Here is a 23,482-nt window from a genome sequence, read left to right as displayed (position 1 = left end):
TATATATATATATATATATAGAGAGAGAGAGAGAGAGAGAGAGAGAGTGAGTTTAAATGAACACAATTGTAAATAGATAAAAAAATTAAAAAACTAAACTTGACAAATTTTACCTTTCACTTATTCTCCTTCCCCTTTTCCCTTTCCAACTTCTCCCTTTCACCCTTCCCCTCTCCCATTTTCCTTTTTTCCCTTTCCTGTTTTCCCCTTTTCTCTTTCCCCCTTTTCCCTTTTGTCCGCGCGTAAATCGGTCCATTAGTTTTTTGGTCTTTAGCGGACACACATACGAACTGTCTTTTATATTATATATATATATATATATATAGAATAAAAAAGTCTATTTGTATATTTCTTTGTTTGTTTCGTAAATATCTCGACACCAGCCCCAGCTAGCGGGTATAATTTTTACAAAAATATTTCTTTTCACGTAACTAATATTCATATTCTGAATACGAACCAAATCGGTCCGTAAATATAATTTTTCTAATATCTCAACCCCAGCGCCAGCTAACGGTTCCGTTTTTTGCAGAGATAATTCTTTCCGTGCAAGTAACACGTATTCTGAATACGAGGCAAATCGGACCGTAAATACAATTTTTCAAAATATCTCGACACCAGCACCACCTAGGAGGTCCAAACAAATTCAGAAACCTTAGCGAGCGTGCGTCCAATCTTTCTCCAAAGTTTCATCGCTATCCGATGAACGGGATAGGAAGGCATAAGAGACATACAGACAGACAAACATTCATTTTTATGTATATAGATTTAATTGGCGTACAAGGAAGTCATGTCGTGAACACATCGATTCTTTTTCAGATCAAAACTAAATAAAACTACGATTTGATTTAGTTAATTTCGAAAATAGTATGAATTTTGAGGCGGAAAAGATTTCGGAAACTATAATTGCAAAAATAAGTATTTGTACGAGATATGAATTTTTTTCTTTATTAACGCGTGTAGAACAACATATCCTGTAAATTCTTCTCCATTCTTAATAATACACTTTGTTCAAAGCTGATCACAGGGCTACATTAAAATTCACTTTTAATAAATCTATAAAAACGATTGACAATATTATTTACGTTATTTTCTGGTTATCTACTTTATTAGTAATCTACATTAAAAACTATCATATGTTTTTACATTTTATTACTCTCCAGTAGTTTAGATTTAATTTTTTTTTTTAATTATGATTTCTGTAGAATAAATTTGGTTATTTGTTATATACAAAGAGTTTTACAAAAAAACAAAAAAAAAACGGAATGTGTTCTAAAATTTAAAATAAAAAAAATACATAAATATGAATCTTGAAGTACTGCGTTTTTGAGTAATAATTTATGAATTATTTCAGCCTGATTTTTTTTTCTGAGGATAAAATAAAATCTATATTGAAAACTTTGTAATTTAAATGGAGATATTTGATTGTTCCTTTGATATTTAACTGGAAAAATTGAATAAAAAATGTCGAGAAGAGAATGGAATACTTAATCATTTTTTTAAATATTAAAAAATTTACCTTTGTTTGTAGAGTACAAACACTACTTTTAATCTAGAAGATTCTAAGTTCGAATCGCTTTCAGGTTTTCATATATCTTAACATGCTAAAACAATTTTTCTTACCCGGTATAAAAAAAATAATTATTAAAAATAAATCCATTAAAATAAAAAAAAATAGATTGTAATAAAATCTTTACGGGAAGGAAACGAAGCTATATAAATATATTACTAGGATGAAAAATTATGGTGCAAGTGTTATCGCACATAAAAAAATATAACAAGACGGTCAGGAACCGCTTTGCTGGGCGTTCCCGTGTTACTAGAGTTTAAAACAAAAGTGGCCTTTTACCTTTAAAATGGAACATTTCCGTTTAGCAAAATCGGAAAAAAAAATTAAATGTAAAATTTTAAGATTTAAACTATTTTATTGCAGTTCACTTCTTTCTTTTTCCTGTTTAGCCTCCGGTAACTACTTTTCAGATAATACTTCAGAGGATGAATGAGGATGATATGTATGAGTGTGTACATGAAGTGTATTTAGTCTTTACAGTCTCTCAGTTCGACCGTTCCTGAGATGTGTTAATTGAAACCCGACCACCAAAGAACACCGGTATCTACGATCCGGTATCCAAATCCGTGTAAAAATAACTTACTTTAGTAGGATTTGAACGCTAGAACTCTCGATTTCCAAATCAGCTGATTTGGGAAGACGCGTTCACCTCTAGACCAACCCGGTGGGTTATTGCAGTCGCTGAAAAACTTTATTTCCCCTATGGGCTCGATCAAACACGGAGAAATACTTAAAAATTTTTTTAAATGTTTTTTCTCGCCGATCTTTTTTTTAATTTGATGATTTTTGAAATCTGAAGTATACGGCCAAGAAGTAGATTATTCAAGCTTTAATTTTTTATTTATTCGCCTTTTTAGACCTGTCGGTTGCAAAATTAAAGAAGTTTGATCAGAATCATTTTTTATCGTGACACATAGGTGTCCTTTTAATTTTTACTCCTTGTACGAAGTAAAGGAAGTATAACGATCAGAAAAAAATTCGGTTTTCATATTTCAACGGAAATATTCATTTTGACTAGTTTCGGCGTGACGTCTGTACGTACGTATGAATCTCGAATAACTCAAAAACGATTAGCTGTAGGATGTTGAAGTTTTGGATTTAAGACTGTTGTAACGTCTAGTTGTCGACCTCCTCTTTTGATTGCAACCGACTGGTCCAAAAGCGTTCAAAAAAACGCAAGATCAATAAAATTTTGATTTTGGACTTTTTCATAACTGCAGTAAAAAGCCCTCATCGATAGCTTTTCAATGATATATGATAAGTGGTACTTATTTTCATCGGTTCCAGAGTTATAGAAAAATTAAATTTTAATTAATGAAATAATTAAATTCGGTACGAATCCGACTTCGTCTCCTTTTTTTTATCATTTTTTTAAAATTGATTTGTTAATAATTATTAACATCTGATTGTAAAAAAAAATTACGATAAATAATAATTCAGTAATAACAATAAAATAAAATAAAAAATGAAAACCTTTCAAAAGTTATAAATGAAATAAAATTTTACGTACTTTTCATTTAAAAAACTGTGTATATGTAATTTAATAGGCGAACAAGGAAGTCATGTAGTGTCCGCATCAGATTTTTTATGATTAATTCACCATATAAGAAACTTCTGCGTGGGAATATAAAACGGAAATTTTGTAGACTATCTGGCTAACTATTCAAACCCGGGACCTCCGAATAAATGGCTGAGACGCACTATTACTCCGACATGTGACCGGAGAAGTGGTATAATTTAAATTTTATATGGATCCGCACTTCTGTATTCCCTCTAATATCCATCAATTTAATATATGAAACCGATTTTAATACTTTTAATATATTTTTTTTGTCTTTAGTCATTTGACTGGTTCGATGCAGCTCTCCAAGATTCTCTATTTATTGCCAGTCGTAACGATTTCTTTTACATATTCCAAACGTCGCCTGCCTGCATAATTTTTCCCATCTACCTTTCCCTCCAATTTTAAAACGACTATTCCAGCAAGCCTTAATGTGGCCTATAAGTCTATCTCTTCTTTTAACTATATTTTCCAAGTATGTCGGTTTCTTTTTCTTTAATCTTCCTTCTACTATTAATCTGAGGCCTAAAATCGCTTCCCTTGTCCCTATACTTTTCCTGAAACCAAATTGATCTTCTCCTAACACTTCTTCCATTTTCTTCTGAATTCTTCTGTACAGAATTCTAGTTAAGATTTTTGACGCGCGGCTAGTTAAGCTAATTGTTCTGTGTTCTTCACATTTATCTGCTCCTCCTTTCTCTGATATCGTGACTACAACACTCTTTTTGAAGTCTGACATAACTTACCCTTTTTCCTAAATATTACCCACCGGTTTAATATTAAACTATTAAAATGTGCTATTTGAGGAATGTTCAAATTGTACAATTTTAACATATGTGTGGAACAGAAAAGTCTATTGAAAAAAAATTATTTAAAATTTTAATAACAAATCATTTTTATTTGTGTTTTTTTATCCGGTATTGATTTACATGTTATTTAAAACCCTCCAACAAGTAAAAAGATAGACATCGACGACAAAATGTTGTCAATTATATTTTTTCATCGTCAAATTAAAACGCGTAATGAAAATTAATAGATTTCATTTTATATTTAATTATTTTACGTCATTAACATTACATAATTACAATAGCAATGTTATATCTTTGTAGATTAGTTTGAAACTTTATAATTTACTTCAAAATGTAGGTACATTATTTCGCATTTCCTAGTTTAATTTTTAAATGTCCGTATAGTTATATTGTTTGGTGTAAAAATAGTATCGTTATTTAGGATGATAATTAAACCCACCGGATCGGTCTAGTGGTTAACGCGTCTTCCCAAATCAGCTGATTTGGAAGTCGAGAGTTACAGCGTTCAAATCCTAGTAAATCCAGTTATTTTAAAGACCGATATCTGGCAAATTGTGGACGTTCTCCGGGAAATGTCAACACGTACCAATATATCGTTGAAAAATCGAATATATTTATTTATTCCGACCTAAGCCGGTATAGGTCAACAAAAACAGATAAGCTTCGGTGGGATCAAAACGAAACTAAAAATTAAAAAAAAAAAAATTGTAGGTAAATAAATAGATTACGAGAAACCCTCATAAAAAATCTAATGTGAACACATGACTTTCTTGTACGCCTATTAAATTACTTATACACATTTTAAATTAATACGTAAAATTTTATTTCCCAAATAACTTCTGATTTTTTCCCATATTTTTTTTATTGTTATTATTTATCGTAATATGTTTTTACAATCAGAGACTAATAATTATTAACAAATAAAGTTCATTTTTTAAATTTTTTTATCAAATTTTCAATTGCGTTCATTTAAACTCTCTCTCTACCAATATCTCTCTCTCTCTCTCTCTCTCTCTCTCTCTCTCTCTATATATATATATATATATATATATATATATATATATATATATATATATATATATATATACACACATAAGCATTGCCGGGTCTGCTAGTATCAAACAAGTATGAACAGTGGTCACGTACAAGTGGCCACTGTTGAAATCATTACATATAATAGCGTCTGTTTTTTGTTTTGACTACTGTCACTTTTAACTTAAATTTCTTTTTTGTTTAGCACAAGCGGCAGTGTAATTATAAAAAGAGTTTTACTCTACAGTACATATATCTTATATACATAACTCTTGTACGAACAAATAAAAAAAAAAAACATGTTACTATTAGATCTGTTATAATTTTCTTTTTCTGTCGTAGAGTATGCTCAGAGCAGAGAATGAAATAGCACAGCACGTACCTCACTCGATCGCGTTGCAAGTAAGTTTTTAATTTATATTTTGCATTGATTTTATGTTTATTATGATAATACTAACAAAATACAACACACTAGACTAGACTGTTTAAAAATTGCCTTCTAACTGTTGAAAATGTTTTTCAGATTAATTCGACAAAGAGTAAACGGTAACGGCCAGCAATGTCTGTAATCCCGTCTGCCATCATGTTCTTCTGTAGGGTGCCGAAAAAGCATCGGTTGACAAACGCTGAAACCTGTCGTGCACTCGCTTAAACCCTTACGAATGTTGTACGATTAGTTTTTTCTGATAGAAGGAAGAACAGAGATCTGCCAGTGACTTTCTTTGTCGTAAATGTAGACGTTAGTGTACAACTGAATTGTCACGATGCTTACACAAATAAATAACATTATTTACGTGTAAAATTTAAATAGAAGGAAATAAACTCGTAAAATAAGAACGGTACATCCTAAAATTGACACGTAAAAATCAAAATATTATAGTTAAATAATGAATATACATTATAATTAATTATTTTCTGGCACTTGGGGTAACGTGACAGGTCCTTTCAGTTGTGCAAGAATTTATTTAAATTATTCAAACGTTTCGTATTTTATCCATAATTTTTTTTTCTTTTAAAAGTACACGCAAATTTCATATTTTTTATTTCGGTTTATATTTTTGACAATTCATTTCGATGACAATTCATGAGAAATAGTCGTGTGTCTTTCAAATATTACTCGCTACGATCTTAAAAATTACAGACGACATCGATCAAAAATTTTTTGAATGTTTAGGATGTCGAGAAACAACTTGGAACGGTAACCGCATTCGTATGATTTTTGGTCAGGTAATCTTCAGAGACGAATTTGAATTTTCTTCAGATCCAAACATCCTGAATTACCACTCACAGTCGATTGAAAACTCATTTATTTGATTTCATAAATCGGACAAATGTTTTAGGGAAAAAATGTGTAATTTTGTAGTAAATGCCATCGTGATTGCATAAGGGGGAAAGATCTTTTGAACATATTCATTAAACATGTAATTATAAAAATCCTTTTTTTTGTTAACATTTTCTTTTTAACTACTTTCCTATTAGTAATTGGAGAAAATAGATTTTTAGACCGATCGATGTACTGGAACGCATTGCAAAAAAAAAATTGATCGGTAAATTTTCATAATGAATTTGTGATAAAAATTTCTGTCATTGAGTTGAGAGAAATATTCACAATTTTTTGTTAATTTTATAAAGGTATTCGTTTAAGCTAACGATGAACTGTAATCTTGTACTTCAAGTTGTGCTTTAAAAGTTGGTCTGATATTAAAGAATGACAAATGCACAGAGTCGTACAGTTTCGTGGATAAGATAAATTGACAAGTAAGGTTATCTAACTAATTTGAAATATAAAAAAAAATTGTACAGTTTCAAAACTGATTATATCGGTATCTAATATTTTGTATTGTTGTTTTAGTCATATTTATACTGAGAATTTTTACTTTCTTATACGAAGTAAAGAAAGTATTGTGATCGCAAAAAATTTCGGTTTTCACATTTTAAAAAGTAGTTGAATTAAGTAAGTCATAACAGACTGAAACAAAAAAATGCGCTCTAGTTAATTTTCAAGGGCAAAAAGTACGTTATATAAGATATACGTGCATGCTGCGGTTAGACATGGAGAGGGAAGGCAAGACGATTTGCTGCGTGTTGAAGGTTTAACTTTTAATTGTTTTACAGTTTCAATTCTGCTACGGTATAGAATAGGACTTTTTATTACACAGTTTTAAAAGTTTAACACACACACACATACACACACATACTCTCTCTCTCTCTCTCTCTCTCTCTCTCTCTCTCTCTCTCTCTCTTTAAGAAAAATTAACTATAAAAATTTGTATATTTTGTGAATGCATTTTTAAATATTATTAAGAATTCAAGATTAAGTTGTACGGAAGATAGTGATTAAATTTTTTAACCTAGAAAAACAAAACCAAGTTGTTTTTATTAAGACTTATTGAACGGCAATTTAATCGAGTGAAATTCAAAAATTTATTAAACCTCATGATTAATAAATCAAAATTTTTACACGTTCTTACTTTTACTGTGCTAGTAAATAATTGTTATAATTATTCCCAAGCTGAATTCTACGATATTTTTAATTAGCTGACAACTAATACATTATTACTTATCGATCTTGTTTTTGTTTGATATTAAACATTTTTAGCTGACTTAAAATAATCTTAATTCGAGGAATAATTTGTTGTAAACGCATCATAATTAAAAATATATATACATTTTTCAATCTCTTAATAAGATTTAGAAACAATTTTATTCTGTTTATTTATTAATTATCATAAATATTTTTTGAACAAACAGTGGCAAAAAGTGTGTGTTTCAAGCTATATAATTTTTTTTATTATTATTTAATTTCTTATATGTAAAATTATGAATAATTTCTTTTAAAGTATTTATGATGCCATCTACCGATCTCAATTTCACTTTCGTCGTTAACGTTTTGGTGTATGTACGTGGGTTTATAATGATGAACTTTTTTTTATAGAATATTCTAGAAAAATAACTGTGAACACAATTTAGGACGTTATTTAAAGTAAGTAATAAAGTAAGTATATATATATATATGAAACATAGATTTGGTAATTTTTTTTTTAAGCTAATAATACTTAATTAAAGAGGAGTTATTAAATTTTAGTTAAACGAGTTGAAAATGTAATCGGATAATTTTAGAAAGCTTATTATCAGGATTCTTAAACTGTTATATTTTGTAAGAGTTATTGATATGTAGGATGATTTTTATATTTTATTAAGGTCTATTCTAACATTTAATTTTATTTAATAATAATTTTCAGACATACATTTTATTTAGTAAAAAATAATGCATTTTACATTAGCTTGATTAACCAATATGGCGGCGTTATTTTTATAAAATTAAATTTTATGTAGGAACTGCAATGAGCTTTGAGAACTAAAAAACAAAATACTTTATTCTTTTAAATGACCCTATGAGAATTGTTTTGATTTTAAGTTTTGTAACAATACATATATAGGGGGTACTGAATAGCAAATTTGAGTATTTTAAATTGACAAGAAAAAATTTGTCTAGGCATGTTTAGCCTACTTTTTAAAAGCTGTTCTAATGAAGCACAGAATGCAGTTGTTTTTCTCTACTATACTATTTTATAGGAACTAAAATTGAATTTTCATATAAATGTAAATGAAAATATTAATAATTATACAAAAATATTTTCTGGCACAAAAATATATTGAAAAATACTTCAATTTGATTATACTTGAAAATTACAAATACTTGAACATTTGAATCTGTTTATTTTTATGGCTGCTGAAATAAAATATACTTTAGGAAACGATTGCATTCATAACTTTTATATGAATTTAGTTTAAAATTTACATCGCATAGTATTTTATCAGAATTATTCTGAAAATTTACAATTAATTTCTTTATCGTAAGAAGAATGGTACTTAAATGAAAAAAAAAGACCAATGGAAAGTTGCCAGGTAAAGTTGCCATAATTTCAGTTATAAATGATTTTATTACTTCATACTTTTACATACATTTTTGTCTAATCTTTGGTTTTCATTCTGTATAAATGACCATAAAACTAAAATCTTCTTTCTCAGATTAAGAACCTTAAATTTTACTGTACATTTGTAAATTTCTATATTACTTTTCAATTTATAAATTTCATTTACGTATTTTTGTCCCTGAGTTTTCTTAAGATTTTTATTTCTACTTTTGCTATTTTTTGTTCTAAAAAAAAATGCATACATTCTGCCCCATACAGTGCTTGTGGTAGAACTGCAGTTTTTTAGTGCCTCAATTTGGAGTTATATAACAGGGAATTTTTATGATTAACTTTCTTTATGAGATGATAGGCAGTTTCTATTTTTTTGTACTGTATTCCTCATCCCACACATTTTTCAATTATATTTGATGTTATGATTTCTCCGAAATATTTACATTTTGTACTCTACTTACTTTGTTGATGTCAGAAATTTTAAGGAATTTAGTTCTTTTTTCTTTTTCTTTGGAAAATCAATTAGTTTTTTTTTTCATAAGAAATTTGAAGACCAATTTGCTTGCAAATTCGCTTAGTAATTGAATTCTGATTTTAGCCTGAGTGGTTCTGAAAGTTACTTACTTTGAGTTTGAGTTCTGTTTTCTTTGTCGTTGGAAAATCAGTTAGTTTTTCACAGTGCAGGGTTATTATGTAGGGTTTTATTAAACGAGTTACAAATGTCTTGCGGTTAGATATCGTACGAAGTTTATTACTAACATTTTTTGGTAACCATTTTTTGGTTTATATTTTGACACAGTGAAAAGAAAAATTAAATAGTATTTAATTTTTCTTTTAACTTTTTTGAAGAAGTAGGAAGTACGGTATGCTCTGGCAAATTACAGGATTTATTCTTTCAAATCTTGCAGTTCAAGCAGCTAGTACATCCTATTTATTCTCTGACATATTGCAGAGTATATTATTTATATTTTTACAAAAAAAGTTAGAAATGTAATAAGCTCACTTAGGTTTAGTACAGAGTATATTATTTATATGAATTTTATTAAGCAAGACCCGTTGGTATTAATATATAAATTATTTATATAACAGTTACCACTTACCGACAATCTTTAATAGTAATGTTCCAGCGCTTTCAGATTATTAATCTATCCTCATGAACAATGATGTGTTATGCTTTATAATTATTTACTTTACATGTCATTAATTATACTAAATTAAATTTTATAAAAATGTAATTATAACAATCGATCGTTAAAAGGTAAAATAAAGTCAACATTATGCATCATGTCAGTATGAAGGTCTCAATTGTTATGTTTATTAGTATGAAGCAGTATTACCGACCTGAGAATTAAAATTATTGTTTAATATATGTTTGAATAATATTAATCAAACAAATATTCAAAGTTTTATAAAATTCAATTCAGTATAATTAATGATATGTGACGTAAATAAAGTATAACACATCATTGTTCCTGAGGATGGATTAATAATATGAAAGCGCTGGAACATTACTATTAAAGATTGTCGGTAAGTGGTAACTGTTATATAAATAATTTATATATTATTTATGATTTAACTGAACGAGAGAAAATGTTATATTGCTCTCACATAGTACAGGGTGTACTAACTACTTTTATTGATGAGGCAGCAAATGCGATATACTTTGACACAGTTACGGATGCATTATCAAGCTTCTTGTTGATTTAGCAGCATATCTTGTAAGCTATCGTATTGCATGCTGTATTTAATTTTTTGTCGAGCAAGTAGGATTTGGGCAAGAAATAGATTAAGTAGTAATATATTCAGGATGTATTATTTATTTTTGCTGCAAAATTAGAAAACAAAATATGCTATGACATAGTTAATGATGTGTTATTCAGATTTTTACTGAGCGCTTAGGGAATATGATATGCTCTGATGTAGTACAGGGTATGTTATTTGTTTGTACTGAACAAGTTAGAAATTAAATATGTCGTGACAGTGGAGAGCACATTGAAGGTGCTCCCAAAACAGCGCCACAGGAGCACCCCATTTATTATTAGTTGATGGTGATGATCAGTCTAGCCTCCAACGAGGTACCTTACAACTCCAACCTCACAGGCGATCTCTACGGGAAGCCCATTATTGTTAAACAAAATTTCTTAAATTTATTTAATATTATTTTATATGATGTAAATTTAATTTTATTATTTTTGTAATATTATTCATTCGACTGAATAAAATCATTTAGTTCAAAATCAACCCACACAGTAATAAAGACTCACAGTTCATTAATTCAATTCATGAAAGTTTGTGCTTCAACCAGCAAAGCTCCATATATATATATATATATATAGTAGTTTGTATTTCCTTTATATAAAGAAATAGCAATCAGGTTATATAAAGAAATAGATATAATTATCTAAAGATAAGATGAATCATATATATATGTAGGGGGATCTATTACAACAAAGGTGGGGATAAAATATTGTTATCTAGGATTGGTAGACAATTTAATTTTTTATTATGTAAGAGAATTTTGTATGAATGTGTATTTGTCACCAGAGGAAGATTAAATAATTACAAGTAAAAAATAGTGAATTTAATTGATAGGTATGTATAGTTGATTGGTTAACCCGTGAGATTAATAAAGATAATATTATTAAGTAAAATATGTATTGATATTATATTTAATTCTACCCAATCAAGAGGCAAATAAGTTACATTTAAGTTTTATAAATATACATATTTATATATATATATATATATATATTTTTCTAGATGAAATATATATAAAAACCTCAGTTATTCCAAGAAACAGGGGTAAAAATTTGGTTGTAATTAATTTATTGATAAGTACAAAGAATAGCTATATCCAGGTCCTTTGCAAAATTTTGCCACTTGAACTCAACAAAATATGAATGGAATAGATAATAAGTCGGGATCTTTCCTTTTAACACAAAATTTTTAATTTTAGTAATTTAATGTTGATGCTAATATGTTTTTTATTTTAATGTAAATTACAGTCTTACATATACCTCTGCTTGCTTTGCTTGCTCCGAGTCTTATCTTTTTGTAATCTGTTTGGAAGTATAAAATCGTGCCCGATTCGCTTTGTTTATTTTTTTTTTCTTCAGTCATTTGACTGGTTTGATGCAGCTCTCCAAGATTCCCTATCTAGTGCTAGTCGTTTCATTTCAGTATACCCCCTACATCTTGCATCCCTAACAATTTGTTTTACATATTCCAAACGTGGCCTGCCTACACAATTTTCCCCTTCTACCTGTCCTTCCAATATTAAAGCGACTATTCCAGGATGCCTTAGTATGTGGCCCATAAAAGTCTGTCTCTTCTTTTAGCTATATTTTTCCAAATGCTTGTTTCTTCATCTATTTGCCGCAATACGTCTTCATTTGTCACTTTATCCAACCATCTGATTTTTAACATTCTCCTATAGCACCGCATTTCAAAAGCTTCTAATCTTTTCTTCTCAGATACTCCGATTGTCCAAGTTTCACTTCCATATAAAGCGACACTCCAAACATAGACTTTCAAAAATTTTTCCTCACATTTAAATTAATTCTTGATGTAAACAAATTATATTTCTTACTGAAGGCTCGTTTAGCTTGTGCTATTCGGCATTTTATATCGCTCCTGCTTCATCCATCTTTAGTAATTCTACTTCCCAAATAACAAAATTCTTCTACCTTCATAATCCTTTCTCCTCCTATTTTCACATTCAGGGGTCCATCTTTGTTATTTCTACTACATTTAATTACTTTCGTTTTGTTCTTGTTTATTTTCATGTGATAGTTCTTGCGTAGGACTTCATCTATGCCGTTCATTGTTTCTTCTAAATCCTTTTTACTCTCGGCTAGAATTACTATATCATCAGCAAATTGTAGCTTCTTTATCTTTTCACCTTGTACTGTTACTCCAAATCTAAATTGTTCTTTTACATCATTAACTGCTAGTTCCATGTAAAGATTAAAAAGTAACGGGGATTAGAAACATCCTTGTCGGACTCCCTTTCTTATTACAGCTTCTTATGTTCTTCAATTATTACTGTTGTTGTTTGGTTCCTGTAAATGTTAGCAATTGTTCTTCTATCTCTGTATTTGAACCCTAATTTTTTTAAAATGCCGAACATTTTATTCCAGTCTACGTTATCGAATGCCTTTTCTAGATCTATAAACGCCAAGTATGTCGGTTTGTTTTACTTTAATCTTCCTTCCACTATTAATCTGAGGCCTAAAATTGCTTCTCTTGTCCATATACTTTTTCTGAAACCAAATTGGTTTTCTCCTAACACTTCCTCCACTCTTCTCTCAATTCTTCTGTATAGAATTCTAGTTAAGATTTTTGATGCGTGACTAGTTAAACTAATTGTTCTGTATTCTTCACATTTATCTGCCTCTGCTTTCTTTGGTATCATAACTTTGATACCAAAGTCTTTTTGAAGTCTTACGGAACTTTCCTTTTTTATAAATATTACACACCAGTTTGTACAATCTATCAATCGCTTCTTCACCTGCACTGCGCAGTAATTCTACAGGTATTTCGTATCAGTAATTATCTACTTATATCCTACATGAAGAAGCCCTAATCTAATGGATTACTAGTAAAATTGATACGCACTGTGTAGAAAAGATGTAGATACATTCTTTCGAGTGGAATCGTTTGCAGTCCTCTTTAGATCATTCTTTTCTAACTTCTACTCTTTTCCTATATTCTTCATTCTTTTCTTCCTGCTAGTGATCTCTAGGTTTTGGCTGAATGCCTGCTAGGTCCAGCTTAAGATTATGGTAATGTTTAGAAATATTATGTCCTTGAATTTGAGTGATTTTCTCCCAAGTGTCTGCATAAAAAGCTAACCTACAGCTGAAGAATGGTAATGAGTACTATCAGACCTCGTATTTCATAATAAAAATATGAGTACAATATTTACGTTACGAATGTATTAATTGCTAGCATAACCAAAACATAGTAAGTTGAAAAAAGGATTTATTATCATCATCACATATAGTACTGTTTTTTTCTTTTGTTGCAGGTAACACAACGTTCATTTAATTATTAAAAAAAAGAAGAACTACAATGGAAGTGTCCTTCCATATATTGTGGTAAAACCTTTATTTTTTTATTATTTTATAAAATTTTTCATCAAAGCAAGTTTTATATGTAATGGTGGAAGGTAGACATTCTTTAGATTTACAAAATTCACAAATAATATTTTTCTGCCCAGCTCTTGGGCCGGTTTTTTAGTTTTAATGTAATAGTTTTTCTGTTTCTATTGTCCTGCTTGTGTAATAAACCAAAGTACTTTGTATAACTGATAGATGCAGCCTTAAGAAAAAATTGCTATCACCCTTAGGTCTCTACATATACGCCCATGAATAACTTTCATCTGTATCAACACAAGTAAAAATTTCATACTGTCATATGTCTTCTTCATTTGTGCTAAAGAGGAAAGGAGAATTGATGTTTTCTTATTTCCAATGTGAAGGAGGATGGTTTTCAAACATTTTCAGAGGGATCTATATGCAGTCTGAATTCTGAAGGATTGTGACGCTGCTATAGTAAATCCAGTGAGGAATTTAAATCATTGGAGAACACTTATCGTGTAAGGAGAACAGGTGCCGAAATTCTTGCTGCTTAGTAAAGGAAAACATATTTGAGTGCCACTGTATTAAAGGTTAAAGCTTTCTAATTTTGAAGTCAGGAACTCTGAGATTACATTTAAAACAAATTAACATGACGAAACAAATCATTAAGGTTCTGGTTCAGTAATTTGTGAGATTCAGTGCTCTCATCTTGGGAATTTGGATCCTGTTCTTTTTCGTTAATTTCTAAGTCACTATGTCTTCATCACCAACATTTTCTTCCAAACTGCATGTTTCTGGTAGAATTGGAAAAGTTAACGCCTCTTCATTTGGAATAGGCTCTCATAACTGAAGGAAGAGTATAATATGAAACAGATTTCTTAAATTTACTTGTAATGCCTTTGCATTATGCAAGAGTAAACAGTGTGCGAGTGGTCCTTAACGATCTTTTCATACCCACAACAAAAGGCGTATATTGTGGCTTCCCACTTATTCAGCTATTTAGTAAAGTTACACAAAAACTATAGCAAATAAGAGGTCCGAGAAGCCCCACGCCCCACCAAAATGCGTTAATGACTCCCGGCCCCTCCAGCGGCAAAATAAATATAACCGCACTCCCGAAGGAGAGTTCCGGTACGGATTTCTTGTCACAAGTGACAATTAAGGATGTCCTACTGGAAATTCTAGCAATATTCCCCGCCTGTGCCAAGCAAATTCTCTGAAGGACGTGGTATTCATTCCATCATAGAGTGTGACATGCTATCTAGGTATGGTTAGGCAAACTCTCAGACTGCTACAGTCGAACGCCAATTCAGTAGTAGGCAAGACGGCAGAACGTTGCCGCCAGGCCGAGTGTCTACTAATAGACGTGATACTGTTGTCCGGGTCGTTACTGTACGCGAACAAACAACTGACTATTCTAAATTACTTTACGTATAGTACGGATAAGCCAGTACGACCCGGACCCTTTCACAGACAGCAGCGCATCTCCAAACAGAGCCGCACGGTTAGACAAATAGTCTCGCACTACGGCCTGCAGGGCACAGGACCGTTGCGGTCCTCCAATCAACAGAGGATAGAACTCCAATACAAAGAAAGAAATGACCCCAACATGCCAAAAAAAAAATTGCCAAACACATCCACAGTCGGCGCCTTCCACTTCGGAAAGTGCATTCAAGATGCAATCCTCAGTGAATCCCCCTTCATGAAGCCATACTGGCCTCAACTAAAAAGACATCTAACATCGATGCATTCCCGGAGCCGTTCCACGGATAGCCTCTCGGGGGGCTTGCCGATGGCCATCTCGAGACTGATGACTGTCGACCTAACTAGAGTCGTTTCCTGGTTTTGGGAGCACCGTCACCAAAGCCATCTTCCTGCAAGTCGGATAGCCGCTCCGACTGGGGCGCCTTGAGAGCTGCCTGCCGGGCGGCTCTCTTGTGACGGGCGGCGGGTGGTGGAGGGTGTCCGGGGCTCGTTGGTCAGTGCCCGGTCCTTTCTCGGTGCCATTCGGGAGGGCATTCGGTCTGTGGTCACAAGATCTGCGGCTTGCTCGCTCGTGATGGGGTCTCGCCCGCCCTGGCCCCGACTACTGCTTCATCTTCCGGAGCGCCTGGAGGCAGATTGTCCGGGTTCTCCTGGTGAGTCGCCACGGATGTTGGCGTGTGGTCACGACCGCCTGGCTCGCGCCGAGGGCTGGACGGTGCGCGCAATTGCATGGGCTTGGCGGCTGCCTTACAGGGGTTGTAATGTCGCATGGAACACAGTGAGCAGGTGGAATTGATGGCTGAAAAATTCAGCTGGGCCATCGAGACTGGCTGCGATAGGGTCCTACGGCGGCCAAGGCTAATGGACGGTCCCATCATCGTAGTCAGTCCGCTGATTAGAGTGTCTGTAGCCGTCATGACCTTCGCTTTTGGGAGGCCGGCTGTTGATCGCAGACGGCGGCCCGGAAAAAGATGGTGGTCCTCTGATCTAAGCGTGCTGGGCGCAAGGGTAGATCGTAGGTAGGCCCAAGCGTAGCCCCCTAACGGGGATTATCGTTGATGACGTGCGCGCTGAGGTCCTACGTATCTATCGGCGCGTCCGCAGTGAAGACGTAGCGTGCTGGGTGCAAGGGTAGATCGTAGGTAGGCCCAAGCGTAGCCCCCTAACGGGGATTATCGTTGATGACGTGCGCGCTGAGGTCCTACGTATCTACCGGCGCGTCCGCAGTGAAGACCTACGAGCCATCAAGGAAACCACTCTCGTGTTTCGGAGAGATTCCATGCGCGAATTGCAGCGCAACCCCTGGCAGCTCGCGAAATCATGTTATGGGCCCAAGCCATTGCACGTGCAATCCGGTTTTCGCTCGAGTTTGGTGGTCGGGACGATACGTTGACGTCTGAGGCAACTTACCGGGCGTTCCTGGATGCTCTGTTTCCGGATGCTCGGAAAGATGGTGTGGTGGTCGGCGTCGGGGAGGGTGGGACGCCGTCCCTGGCGTGCGGGTTGTGGGTCCCGTGATTGTGGACCGTCTGTTTTCGCGAATGGCGCTGGGGGTGGCCGGGTGTTGGCTGGCTTGACCCGGATGTCTTCTGTCGCCTTTTGCTTGTCATGGGGAGCTCTTGGCGGGCGGTTCTCTGGGTGCCTTGGTTTGGGCTTCTTTCCGCTTGTCGGGAAGTGGCTTTGGTGAGGGTGCTTTTGGAGCCGGGAAGGGGTTCTGGTTCGGTCGGCGCTGTTCGGCTTCTTGATGGTTTTCGGCGGGTCGCTTCGGGGGGCTGGTTGTGGGGCGGCTCTGGGGATGCATCGATGTGAGATGTCTTTTTAGTCGAAGCCAGTATGACTTCATGAAGGTGGATTCACCGAGGATTGCATCTTGAATACACATGCCGAAGTGGAAGGCGCCGACTGTGGATGTGTTTGGAAATTTTTTTTGACATTGAGGCGTCATTTCCTTCTTTGTATTGGAGTTGTATCCTCTATCGGTAGGAGGACCGCAATGGTACTGTGCCCTGCAGGCCGTAGTTTGAGACTATTTGTTTAACCGTGCGGCTCTGTTTGGAGATGCGCTGCTCTCTGTGGAAGGTCCTCATCGGGGGAATCCCGCAGGGTTTCGTTCTCGGTTCTCTGCTCCGTAGTTTGGTATTGACTGATTTCTTTGGCTGACATTCCCGAAAAGGTTCGCGGCTCGTGCTTTCGCCGATGACTGTCTCCTGTTGGTTCGTGGTGGTTTGTGGCCGCGGCTTGCGGAAAGGGAGCGGGCTGCTTTGACGACCGGTTAGGGCTGGATGGGTGTGTAGAATTTTGGGATTTCTGTGCCCAAAACGAAGTTTTTGGCACAGAAATCCCAAAATCTTGTAGACTGTGGTGAACCATCACTTCGGGATAGACGAAACCAGCTTTTATTATTTTATTTTGCTCGTCTCAAAGGACAGCCAAATCACCCGGCTTTTGACTCGTTCTTTAGAAATCCTAATTTAAGAAAGTACGAGGACCATCCACATTGTACTGCATCAGTAGGTGTTCGTACCCGACGTCTACTGCAGCATATAAATGTTGACACACCGTCATTCTTTCCAACGTATCCTTGCTCATATCCACCGCGGGGAATAAACCTTATAAATTTTACTTTTGACCTTACGACATACAATAAACAATCAACACTATTTATTGTCTTCCAGCAAATATTTCAGTGTGTTCTCTCCAAGATGAACCCAGACGCGGTGGTATACATTGATGGATGGAAACAAAACGATACAGTTGATTGTGCATTTGTTGTCAATGAAAGAACTTATATGTGTTGGTTCTGTGTTCTGATTTTGTTATCCGAGTAGGGAGTCTTTTACACTCCCTATCGGAATTTCTCAAATTTTATTTGTTTTTTTTTTTAAGTTGTAAGATTTTAGTGATATTAGTTGTCAGTAATTCTGTAAATATAATAGTTTTAAGTTTTATTTCACCGTTTTAATTTTTGCTTTTAACTCAGTTTTAATTTTTTATTATATAATTTTATATTAGTTTTAAGTTTTATTTAATTTTACTATTTTAGTTTTTAACCTAGTTCTAAGTTTTATGTTAGCGGTTTTATATTTTTTTATTTTTGTCTTTTTGTTATCCGAGAATGGGCGTTTTGCACCCATCTCGGACCTTGTTAAATTATATTTACTTTTGTGTTTACCCGTGATATTAGTTTTAAGTTTTACTACCTCCGTTAGATTAGTTTTTAATTTATTTTATTTTTTTCATAAAAAAATGATAACACAGACGTTTTTTGCCCTCAAAAAACAAAAAAAAATTAATGCCTCTTTGAGAGGACGAAACAAGTGGTAATCAGAAGGGGCAAGATCAGGACTGTACGTAAGATGAGCCGGTACTTCAAAGTTGAGTTTCTGGAGCGTTTCATCAGTGCGGGCAGCAGTATGTGGACGGGCATTGTCGTGTAACAACACAAAAACTTTCGACAGCAGTCCTCGGCGTTTGCTTCGAATCGCAGGCTTCAGCTTGACAGTAAGCATCTCACTGTAACGCGCACTGTTTATTGTCGTGCCCCTTTCCTCATAATGTTCCAGTACTGGGGTCTTGTGAGTCTCAAAAAACCGTAAGCATCAGTTTTACTGCGGGCGGTTGGGTCTTGAACTTTTTTTTTGCGGGGCGAATTTGGATGTTTCCATTCCATACTCTGCCGTTTACTCTCCGCCTCGTAACGATGTTTCCGCGTTTCGTCACCGGTGACGATTCTGTCTAAGAAGATATCCCGTTCGTTACCGATCGAAATGTTTTTGGCAGATGTACAAGCGCGTTTGTTTATGCGACTGTGCGAGTTATTTTGGGGCCCGTCTTGCACAGACTTCATGAAACCCAAGTCTGCTGTGGACGATTTCGTAGGCAGAACCTTGACTGATTTGCAGACGACGTGTCACTTCATCGATAGTTACTCGTCCGTCTAAGAAAACCGTGTCGCGTGCACGCTCAATGTTTTCCTTATTTGTGGCGGTAAACGGTCGTCCGCTCCTTTGTCGTGCGTACCACTTGTGCGACCGTTTTTGAATTTTTCAATCCGTTCGTAGACACTGCGTTGCGGCAACACACTGTTCCCGTACTGTACCGAAAGTCTTCGATGAATTTCGGCTCCTGATACGCCTTCCGACCACAAAAAACCGGATCGCTGAACGTCGCTCTTCTTTGGTAGAAACAGAAAGCTATGGTTAAGAGCAGGGTAGCGATAATGGAACTAACCTTTTTCTTTCTTTTTCCTGTTTAACCACCGGTAACTACCGTTTAGATAATACTTCAGAGGATGAATGAGGATGATATGTACGTGTTTAAATGAAGTGTAGTCTTGTACATTCTCAGTTCGACCGTTCCTGAGATGTGTGGTAAATTGAATCCCAACCGCCAAAGAACACCGGTATACACGATCTAGTATTCAAATCCGTGTAAAAATAACTGACTTTACTAGAACTTGAACGCTGGAACTCTCGACTTCCAAATCAGCTGACTTGGGAAGACGCGTTCACCACTAGACTGATCTGCTTTTGATCAAAATTTACGCCTTCGATTGAAATTACATAAAATCATATTTCTTTGTTGGCTGTTTTAAACATTTTATACCGTATAAACACGTTTTATAGTGTTTCGAAAGTATTACTTGTTTACTAAAAACTATTTATTATTATTATTATTTCTTTTATCGTTTTTCATAAATTGATTTATTTTTTTATACAGGGTTATCATAAAGAACGGCGCGGTTTTGAACCTGGTTTAAATTAAAACAGAATTACTTACAATTTATGTTTTTTATTTTTCAAATTTGTCGTCTCAAACATTTTTTTACATAATTAATAAATTTCAATATGTGCGCCCTTAGTCGCTCGACAAATGTCCAAATGATACTCGACTTCTCTCAAAACATTAGTTAACATTTCTTCGTTAACGGTTGTCATCGCTTCATTAATCCTGTTTTTTAAGCGGTTTAAGTCGCGAATTTTTTGTGTAAAACATCGCTTTTGATGTCCACAAGAAAAAAATCGCAAGGTGTCAGGTCTGGACTCCTTGGAGGCCAAAGTAACGGGTCCTTGCCGACCTATCCATCGATCTCCAAATTTTTCGTCCAAAGCCTCCGTGACCGATGCATTGAAGTGCGGGGGAGCACCATCTTGTTGGAAATGAAGTTTATGAATGTTTTCGAGTTCATCCGGCTACGCGACTCCATTAATTGTTTTTTCAGCAAAGAAGAAGAAAGGCCCTATTACACGATTTTTCATCGCACCACACTAAACATTAACTTTAGCCGAATCACGTTGTTTCTCGATAATTGCGTGTGGGTTTTCAGAGCCCCGTATTCGTGAATTGTGTCTGTTAACGCATCCATTCGCGTGGAATGTAGCTTCGTGTGTAAAAATTATATCGTCTAAAAACGATTCTTTTTCACTTATTCTGTCCGACATTTCAACAGCGAAATCGTAACGTTTTACACAATCATCGGGTTTCAATTCCTGTAGTATCTGGATTTTATAAGTGTGTAATTTCAGTTTTTTATGTGAACTGTTGATTTTGGAATACCTAATTCGACGCTTCGAAGGGGGATGGACTTCCCAGGACTTCTAATATCCGATTGTCTAATTCAACCGTTTCGTCTGGTACACTTGGTCTGCCGGTTGATTTCTGTTTCTTAACCGATCCGGTTTCTTCGAATCGTTTGAACAGACGTGTTATGTTATTTTTGTGTGGCGGATCTCTTCTGAATTCACGTCGAAACGCATGTTGAACTAAAATTACGGATTTTAATTCGGCCCTCAATAAAACACACTTTGCTTTGTCTTTATCCGAGAACATAGTAACTCGCTAAACTCACCGGAACAACACTACAAGAACTGATGTTGTGGTTACAATTGCTGATAAACAAACTTTTGGGTTGGAGGCTTTCGGGGATATCAATATAACATCTAGAAATTTCCCTACAATCTTCCTATGAATTACTAAAACCGCACCATTCTTTTATGATAACCCTGTATAGTACTTTTGGTTAGCTGGCATTTCTCCCACCACCACCCCATTCGGTCGCCCTAGAGCATAGACCAAATGTTCGTGCCAAAAAACGACTACTGTGCCTCTAAAAAACGGTATAGCGACCTCGATCCTATCTGCTCCTAATGAGCTACCTAACTTGCGTGAGCGAATTAAGAAGGGTGCCGTACAGCACCCGCTTAAGTGACCTTGTCGCTCACTTGTCAACAATAAAACTAAATCGGGGAGGCGCACCCCTTGTTACAATTAAAACTATTGAAGTTCTTATATCTAAACGGTAACAATTTAGGCTGCCACGCCTCGGTCGCTGTATGCCAGCTAGTACCTGTCCACCATTTAACAGCGCTTGGAGCTTGTTTGGCTGGTGGCCAGCCATTATCTCAAGGAAGGATTCCTACAACAGAGCTTAGGAGTCATTATTACATTACACAACCCTTAAAATTAACGATGACGGTTGAACATAGCAACCTCATCGAGGAACTCCCACACGGTCCGACAATGCGGCTCTCGCCAGATTGACTCGGAACGGAACCCTTCGGGCTTCCCCTGGTGACGGACTTTTCCACAACTAGGTGCGCATCTTTAAACAGAGCCGTACGGTTAGACAAATAGTCTGTTACCACGGCTTGCAGGGATTCGGGAACATTGCGGCGTTCCAAAGCACAGAGGACAGAACGCCAACACAAGGAAGGAAATGCCGCCTCTATATCAATAAAAATAGCCAAAACATATTTACAGTCGGCGCTTTCCACCTCGGCAAGAGCATTTAAGATGCAATCCTCGGTGCCAACCCCTTTAATGAAACCGTATTGGCCTCGATTTAGAAAACAGCTCATATCGATGCTTTCCTCGAGCCGTTCCACAACCAGCCTTTCAAGCAACTTGCCGAGAACCGGCAAGAGGCTGATGGGTTGATAACTGCCGACCTCACCAGGATCCTTTCCAGGTTTCAGGAGTACCCTTACCAAGGCCACCTTTCAAGCAGCTTAGGCATCCCGTGAACAGTCTGCCAAGCGGTTCTCTTATGACAGGCAGTAGATGGTAAAAAATATCCGGGTCAAATCGGTAAATAAGTACTGTATAGTACTTATTTAATTTTTTTACGGTTACTGTTAAGCAACCAAAAAATGTAGTTTTAGATTTTAATTAATTTTTTCTTTCCCGTCTGTATAGCAGCTATAGCTATATAGAAGCGAAAGTATAATAATCGGTCAACACTGGGCATATCCGGTTCTCACCGAGTCTTGACGAACTGACCCCTAAGGATACCAGAAAACCGAAAGATGGCATCGAAACTTCCGCAAAACCGAAATTTCCGCGATAAAATGTGCGCATATATGTATGCATGTTGGTGTGTAAATCGCCTTATATCTCCAGAAATACTTGACCGATTTTCACTAAACTTGACTATAATATTATTATAGAAGGGACATCGGTGCTATTAAATTTTCAATTAAGAAGGTCAGCGGATGGGGGATACAGGGGAAAAAACGAAATCGTCTTCCGATTTTGCTTAATTAAAGTTATATATATTTTTTTTATAATTTTGTGAATATCAATAAACAATTTTGTAAAAAAAGTTTTTGCTAAATTACCACCACCTCTAAAAATAGTTTTCGGTGCGGCCTATAAATCACCTTATACTCGTAACTCCAGAACGGATTTTTTTTTTTATTTTGAAGAGTTATTGAAAGCAGTGCAGGGGTGATTTTCGTTGCAGGTTTTTGTCAATAATTTTGTGAATATAAATAAACAAATAACTCTTGTAAAAAAATTTCAAAATTTCACCCCCACCCGTAAAAATGATTTTAATTTTGAAGAGTTATAGACGGTAGTATAAGGGGTGATTTTCGTTGCATTCTTTTAAGTTAATTTGTGAACGATTATAAAAGAAACATCTTTCCAAATTGCACACTTCACTCCAAAAAATATTAATAATTTTGAAACGTTGTAGAAGGCAAAGCAGCGGGTCTTTTTCGTCGTAGTTATTTCCGTTT

The 23,482-nt window shown here is 35.0% G+C and overlaps 1 protein-coding gene across 2 annotated transcripts in view; it reads left to right on the top strand.

Annotated features, from left to right (window-relative positions):
• Nucleotides 1-23,482, top strand: part of LOC142328439 (charged multivesicular body protein 3-like) — a 102,881-nt gene that overhangs the window by 38,698 nt on the left and 40,701 nt on the right. For both annotated transcript variants that reach the window (XM_075372199.1, XM_075372200.1), the window contains one exon: nucleotides 5,312-5,371. In XM_075372199.1, the coding sequence (XP_075228314.1) occupies nucleotides 5,315-5,371 (57 nt within the window). In that variant the 5' untranslated portion in view covers nucleotides 5,312-5,314. The remainder of the gene's footprint in view (nucleotides 1-5,311; nucleotides 5,372-23,482) is intronic.

This window comes from Lycorma delicatula, chromosome 7 (genome assembly GCF_047948215.1).
Source record: "Lycorma delicatula isolate Av1 chromosome 7, ASM4794821v1, whole genome shotgun sequence".
NCBI lineage: Eukaryota > Metazoa > Arthropoda > Insecta > Hemiptera > Fulgoridae > Lycorma > Lycorma delicatula.
Note: the sequence above shows the minus strand (reverse complement) of the source record. Positions and strands in the feature narration are given on the sequence as shown.